General features: G+C 48.0%; 1 protein-coding gene across 1 annotated transcript; it reads left to right on the top strand.

Annotated features, from left to right (window-relative positions):
* Nucleotides 1–1,540: 1,540 nt before the first annotated feature.
* LOC122403872 lies at nt 1,541–6,841 on the top strand. Its single transcript, XM_043407656.1, has 2 exons — nt 1,541–4,626; nt 5,764–6,841. Exons 1-2 carry the CDS (start codon nt 1,541–1,543, stop codon nt 6,839–6,841), a joined length of 4,164 nt encoding a protein of 1,387 aa, XP_043263591.1.
* Nucleotides 6,842–7,813: the final 972 nt, after the last annotated feature.

Below are 7,813 nucleotides of genomic sequence, written 5' to 3'. Positions count from 1 at the left end.
GAGGGGATATCGGCGTTACATCCTAATAGCAATAGTAGTTAGTTTTCTAATAGTAAAATGAATTAAATTCAAAATTTTACCTATTGTTGAATACGACTTTTCTTATTAGTGTAAATTTAATATAATTTTTCTCCCACAATCTGTTTCTCGCTTTTTATTTGTCACATTTGTTGTTCGGTAAACGAAAGCTCGCTCATTCCGCTGGCCAACTCGAGTTGTTTCCGGTCCTTTATGTTGCCAGATGCGGGATCGGTACTACGTTGCAAACGTCTTCGAGTCTCTCGCATCTGGCAAATGTCAATGTAAAAGAATAGCATTTTTGGAAAACGAAAGAAACGCGACACTCGAGTTGACCAGCGAAGGGCTATATTGTTCCGCGGGTGGTACGGTCGTCGAGGCCAAATGTAGGCACCGACGACAACGGCCATCGCCGACACGCGGAACAATATAGCCATAAAAACAGACGTAGACCAGACGCAACCCCTTGTTGCGTGGATAATCCGGAGTTCCGTTTCTTCCTCGATAAATTAACGCGGCCGTCGACTTGGGGAGGAAACCTCGGCCACCCTCGCCAGCGTGGCCTGGGACTTTCCTCCACCACCGAGGTGAAGGAGGAGCTTGCTGCCAAACTGGGGCAGGAAAATGGGTCCTCCTCTCCCAAGTCGATGGCCAATCAATCGACTCACGATTCCACAGAGGAATTTGCAAAACACCCCCAAGTGTACCTCTTGGAGGGGATCTAAGCTGAGGAGGAAACGGACTCCGGACACATTGGGCATTCTAGTTTCAGTCGTCAACCGACAAACCAGTTTCATTCTAGTTTCAGTCGTCAACCGACAAACCAGTTTTCAATTCTCGGTTCAGTCGTTAACCGACTAAGTCTAACAAGTCTAACTAACAAGTCTGTAACAGTACAGCAGTTTTACTTGAGTTGAACGCATTTTGATAAAGTAAGCGCGGGGGAAACAGTTCCTCCCACAGTTCAACGCGCTTGAAAACATTCATACAGTCCACTTTGTTATTATTAAAAATAAACCATTTGAAACCTCTCCAACACGACGACATCGCATCACTCCAATCCGACCTACAACAATTCGGGCGCGAACATTGGTCCTTCGAGCCGGATCGTGGATTGAGAGTACACTCGATTGCAAAGAGTGTGATACGGGGACAGTCGCCGTATCGTGTGACCCATCACGTTCGTGAACGAGAGAGGATAACTGCCAGTGTGGCAGTATACCTACGAGGCGACAGGCGCTTCATTCAGCAACCTACGAGGCGACAGACGCTTCATTCAGCTACCAAGGAGGCGACAGGCGCTTCGTGCAGCTACCCAGGAAGCGACAGCCGCTTCATCCAGTGGACCAGGAAGTGACAGACGCTTCTACGAGTCCAGCTCACCAAGGAGCAGTCCAAGGGCACGACAACAGGACCACCGATTCCTGGAGAATTGCAGAGGCCGTCTAAGCGAGTCCTGTGCAGACTCTTGTCTACGTCCGGTGAGTCGAGTTTTCATTTACTTCTCATTTTGCGCTGAACAATGGCCACCCCACGAGAGGATACTTTGAATAAGTTAGTCGAGGAACGCGGTCGCGTTAAATCGTCGCTCACGCGATTTAAGACATGTTTCGAGACGCAGCGAGCAACCACCGGGGCTGCTGCATTGGAGGAACGGTTGCACAGAAATCTCCATTTACTCGATAGATTTGAGTCGATTCAGGATCGCATCGATGCGATCACCGCCGGGACACCGGAAGAACACACGCAAAATCAAATTCGCGAGGCGTTCGAAAACGCGTATTTCGATATCATAGGCGCGGTTCGCGAACATGTTTCGGCTAAGCGTGCTCCGGTTCCGAATCCGAGCTCTACCGCGCAACAGACGTTTCGTGTAGATGCTGCATCACCCACAGCCTCCGTAGCGGCACCCTCGGTTAGATTGCCGTCAGTTCCGTTGCCCAGTTTTCACGGGACGGTCGGAGAATGGGTCTATTTTCGAGACAGCTTCGAATCATTGATAAACCAAAATACCGTGTTAAGCAATATCGAACGGTTTCACTATTTGAGATCAGCAGTAAAGGGAGACGCTGCTCGGGCATTGAAAGCATTACCGATGTCAGATGAAAACTACACGGCCGCGTGGAAGCTCTTGTGCGAGCGTTACGAAGACACAAATGAATTAATCGATTTCCACGTCGGTGCATTGTTCGACTTGCCGACGTTGCCAAAGGACTCACCGGCGAGTCTGAGGCAACTTTTAGACGACTTTAACAACAATTTAAAATCCTTAACCTCGCTGGAGGAACCCGTCGAAAAATGGGACACGATCTTGGTCCATTTATTAGCGACCAAACTCGACCGGAAAACGAGCGAAGCGTGGGATAAACGGGTCGCGGAAATAGGCCGTAAGAAAACGTTGGCAGATTTACAGACATTTCTCGAAAAGCAGTACAAAATCCTAATAAAGTCAGTTCGAGTAATACCTCCGGGTCCGTTCCCTCCGAAAAATAGGAACCCAGGTCAGAAACCGCAACCTCACCCCATGACGCTGGTTAGCATGCAAAGTTTAGAATGCCCATTATGTTCGTCGGATCATCCTCTCACACAATGCAAACGGTTTAAAGCTTTGACTCCGTACGCTCGGTTTATGAAGGTCAAAGAATTCCGTATTTGTTTTAATTGCCTGCGACCAGGTCATGGTTCAAACACCTGCAACAAGGGGAATTGCCACAAATGCAACGGCAACCATCATACGTTGATTCATTTAAAAAATGACTCGACGCCTACCGTAGATCCCGTGGTTGCAGATCCCGTCGTTAGTATAGCAAATGCAGTAAATAATACGCCCCCTCAGAGTTATGCAACTCATGACTCGTCGGGAAAAGAGCATGTTCTTTTATCCACGGCTATTATACATGTCCTCAACGACAAGGGACAAAAATTTGAATGTAGGGCGTTACTCGACCAAGGCTCGCAAGTAAATATCATAAAAGAGTCATTTGCGAAATTTGTCGGCTTGAGTTGTAAACCGACCCAATTAGCGATCTCGGGGGTAGGGGCCGCGGACGCAGGTAAACGCGCTCAGGGTAAGGCTCGCGTTACAATACAATCGCGGCAAAACGGATATTCAACTACGATGTCATGCATACTGATGCAAAAGATCACTTCCGATATTCCCAATTTTAAAATCGCCAAATCAGCATTGAACATCCCTGCAAATGTCAGATTAGCAGATCCATCCTTTGACAAACCGCGTGATGTAGACATGCTAATAGGGAATGGGCATTTGTGGGAGATAATGAGCGTAGGACAGAAACGCCTGGGACAGGGTCTTCCGGTATTGCTCAAATCCCAGTTCGGATGGGTTTTCGGTGGGAAAATTCGGGCGTCGCTCAACGCGGAGTCGCAGTCGTGCAATGTAGTCACGAATGATCAATTAAATTCACAATTAACTCGATTTTGGGATATCGAACAAATCCCAACACTCGGTCACCTTCCAGCTCACCCGTGCGAGGAGCATTTTAATGAGACGGTAAAGCGAGACTCCGACGGCCGGTTTATTGTTACGATTCCGTTTAACTCGGACCTGGCAAAGCTCGGCGATTCATATTCCATGGCGGAGCGTAGGTTCTTCGGCTTGGAAAGAAAATTGAACAGGACACCTGTTCTGAAAGCAGAATACGTGTCTTTTATGAGCGAATACCTCGCACTGGGTCATATGACTCAGGTAAGTCGGGACTCTCGAACGCAGGCCGGTCCTGCCTATTACCTGCCACACCATGCGGTGACAAAGGCAGCAAGCACAACGACCAAGATGCGCGTTGTATTTGACGGATCCGCGAAAACCAGTTCCGGATATTCTTTAAATGATACTCAAGAGATCGGTCCTGTTGTTCAGGACGATCTATTTTCCATACTCATTAGATTCAGACAGCATCAGATTATTTTGAGCGCCGACATCGCCAAGATGTATCGGCAGATTTTAGTCGCTCCCGAGCAGCGAGTTTTTCAACGGATTCTATGGCGCGAAGAACCTACGCTCCCATTAGAAACGTACGAATTGAATACGGTTACATACGGCACTGCGTCCGCGCCGTTTTTAGCGACCTGCGTCCTTCGGCAAATTGGATTGGATCAGTCTCATCTAGATCCAGTAATAAGTAATATCATCATCCACGACTTCTACGTGGATGACTTGCTAACGGGCGCGGAAACAGTAGAACAAGCAATAAAAATTAAAGTATCACTTGAGAAAATATTGCAATCTTCAGGCCTACCACTTAGAAAGTGGGCCTCAAATGTTCCGGCAGTGGTTCAAGAGGTTCTAACGGAATCCAGAGATCTGAATTTACAAGCAGAAAAGGACCCAAAGACTCTTGGACTACTGTGGGAACCATGCACCGATGAGTTGCGAGTCAGTGTAGAATCTCAACCAGTCTTACGGACTACGAAAAGAACAATTCTATCCGAAGTATCCAAAATTTTTGATCCGCTTGGGTTAGTGGCGCCTGTCATCATCCAGGCAAAACTAATTATACAGTCGCTATGGCAATTAAAACTCTCATGGGATGAATCCGTACCACAAGCGATTCATTCCGAGTTCCATGATTTTTATGCGGACCTCAGGTCATTAACACGGCTCGCAATTCCTCGGTGCGTATTGTGCCCGAATCCTGTGCAGGTAGAGATGCATGGGTTTTGCGATGCCTCCGAACGGGCATTTGGGGCGTGCATCTACCTGCGCACGATTTCAGAAACGGGCAAAGCATTGACCCAGCTCCTCTGCGCAAAGACACGCGTGGCACCGCTTAAAACAATAAGCCTTCCTCGCTTGGAATTATGTGGGGCATTATTACTAGCGCAACTTGTGAATAAGGTTCGAGTAGCGTCCCGCAGTCAAAAGGTCCAAGAATTCTATTGGACCGATTCAATGATAGCACTAGCGTGGATCAAGGGGTCCCCGAACCGATGGAAAACCTTTGTAGCGAACAGGGTTTCTGAAATTCAAACACTTTCGACGGGACCATGGAACCACGTACTTTCTGGGGACAACCCAGCTGATTTATTGTCGCGGGGAGTCAAGCCTTCCGCTTTGGACAAGCTATCTTTTTGGTGGAACGGTCCATCATGGCTCGCACAGCCATCAACGGAATGGCCAATCACTGGGTCTATCCCAGCAGAAGTTCCTGAAGAAAGGGCCATTTCTTGTATTGTAATAAGGGAAATCGCATCCCAAGTACCGGGGTTCCTATTAAAATTCTCAAACTACACACGTTTGCTCCGTGTGATTGCGTACTGCTTAAAATTCTATCACACAGTAAAACATAGAGTGAGTCTTCGTAACAATCGCACCACTCGCCCGTGGAGCACTCAATTGACGGTGCAGGATCTTGATCTTGCAGAGGTAGTCATCCTCCGATTAGTACAAGGTAATGCATTTACGCAAGAACTGTCTGACTTGCGTAAAAACCAAACAGTGACATCCAATAGCCCGCTGCGGTCATTAAACCCATTTATTGACGACAAGGGGCTCATTAGGGTGGGCGGTAGGCTTGCCAATGCGGAGCTAAAATACTACCAACAACACCAAGTGATTCTACCGAAGAATCACCATGTCACGCGAATGATTATTCGTCGTGCACATGAACGCGTTTTACATGCCGGTTGCGAAACGGTATTATCAATGGTTCGAACGCGGTATTGGCCATTGACGGGACGCAATCTGACCAAGGGGATAATCCGAACCTGCGTTAAATGTAATAGAGCTGCGCCAAAGGGTACCAGCTACCTGATGGGGCAGTTGCCTGCACCGAGAATACGAATAAGACCGCCGTTCTTTTCTACCGGTGTCGATTACGCGGGTCCTTTCTACCTGAAAGAAAGGGTCCGTAGCAAGACGACGACTAAAGCCTACCTTTGCGTGTTTATTTGCTTAGCCACAAAGGCCGTCCATTTAGAAGTAGCTTCAGATTTATCGACGGATGCCTTTTTAAATGCGTTGAAACGGTTTGTTGCGCGAAGAGGCCGGTGTCGCGAAATATATTCAGACAACGGCACCAATTTTGTAGGAGCACGCAATGAAATGCAGAGAATCAAAGAGTTCTTTGCAGACCAAAAACGAAGGGATACCCTCTCTGAATTTACGGTCACTGAGGGTATGCAGTGGCATTTTATCCCACCATACTCTCCACATTTCGGGGGATTGTGGGAGAGCTGCGTGAAGTCCGCGAAACGGCTTTTGACTCGAGTCGTTGGGGAAACTCGGCTAACATTTGAAGAACTGGCCACTGTTCTGGCGCAGATAGAGGCGTGTTTGAATTCTCGGCCACTATGTCCTGTATCAACCGATCCCACAGATCTGAATCCCCTCACTCCTGGTCACTTCCTCACCGGCAGCCCACTCATGGACCTTCCATATCCTGACGTCACTGACGTCAAACCTACTCGTTTAAGTCGGTTTCAGCTACTCCAAGCAATGTCGCAGCACTTTTGGAAACGGTGGCAGTTGGAATACCTCCATCAGCTGCAACAGCGACATAAATGGAAAATCGCTGTACCAGAAGGATTCGGAGTGGGCACGATGGTCGTCATCAAAGACGCTAGTCTCCCTCCTCTAAGATGGAAACTAGGAAGAATCACGGCTCTACACCCAGGCACTGACCAGATCACCAGAGTCGTTTCCATCCGGACAGCCGATGGAGTCATAAAGCGACCTGTGGCAAAAATTTGCATTTTGCCTACGGAGGATGAAAGTTCATCCCCAAAGGATCAGCCTGGATCGAGTGTTAATCGTGACACAAAAAACAATGAATCCGCGGCAGCCGAGCCTGCATGTGTATAAACTTTCTCAATGTTAAGTGTAGTAGAATATTTAGATTTACGTTGCAAGATCATCAACCATTGTACCATTTGTAAATAGTAGCTTAGGATGCCTTGCAATCGAATTAGATATAGATATGTGTTAAACTAGTACACTACCACTGTTGTTTGTTCCATGTTTTTGGTATTTATTGATATTTCTTTTGAACGACAGCCGTTCAAGGTGGGCGGCATGTTCGGTAAACGAAAGCTCGCTCATTCCGCTGGCCAACTCGAGTTGTTTCCGGTCCTTTATGTTGCCAGATGCGGGATCGGTACTACGTTGCAAACGTCTTCGAGTCTCTCGCATCTGGCAAATGTCAATGTAAAAGAATAGCATTTTTGGAAAACGAAAGAAACGCGACACTCGAGTTGACCAGCGAAGGGCTATATTGTTCCGCGGGTGGTACGGTCGTCGAGGCCAAATGTAGGCACCGACGACAACGGCCACCGCCGACACGCGGAACAATATAGCCATAAAAGCAGACGTAGACCAGACGCAACCCCTTGTTGCGTGGATAATCCGGAGTTCCGTTTCTTCCTCGATAAATTAACGCGGCCGTCGACTTGGGGAGGAAACCTCGGCCACCCTCGCCAGCGTGGCCTGGGACTTTCCTCCACCACCGAGGTGAAGGAGGAGCTTGCTGCCAAACTGGGGCAGGAAAATGGGTCCTCCTCTCCCAAGTCGATGGCCAATCAATCGACTCACGATTCCACAGAGGAATTTGCAAAACACCCCCAAGTGTACCTCTTGGAGGGGATCTAAGCTGAGGAGGAAACGGACTCCGGACACATTGGGCATTCTAGTTTCAGTCGTCAACCGACAAACCAGTTTCATTCTAGTTTCAGTCGTCAACCGACAAACCAGTTTTCAATTCTCGGTTCAGTCGTTAACCGACTAAGTCTAACAAGTCTAACTAACAAGTCTGTAACAGTACAGCAGTTTTACTTGAGT

Source organism: Colletes gigas, unplaced genomic scaffold, assembly GCF_013123115.1.
Source record: "Colletes gigas isolate AHSC1104 unplaced genomic scaffold, ASM1312311v1 Colletes_gigas_Sc00081, whole genome shotgun sequence".
In the NCBI taxonomy this organism is placed as follows: Eukaryota; Metazoa; Arthropoda; class Insecta; order Hymenoptera; family Colletidae; genus Colletes; species Colletes gigas.
The sequence above is the reverse complement of the archived record's forward strand: the minus strand, read 5'-3'. Positions and strand labels throughout refer to the sequence as shown.

Excerpts from the sequence above, each read along its gene's own strand:
- LOC122403872 (XM_043407656.1), top strand. The coding sequence starts at position 1,541 with ATGGCCACCCCACGAGAGGATACTTTGAATAAGTTAGTCGAGGAACGC. Across the intron at positions 4,627-5,763 it reads GATTTTTATGCGGACCTCAG|AGCTGCGCCAAAGGGTACCA; the intron begins GTCATTAACACG and ends TAAATGTAATAG.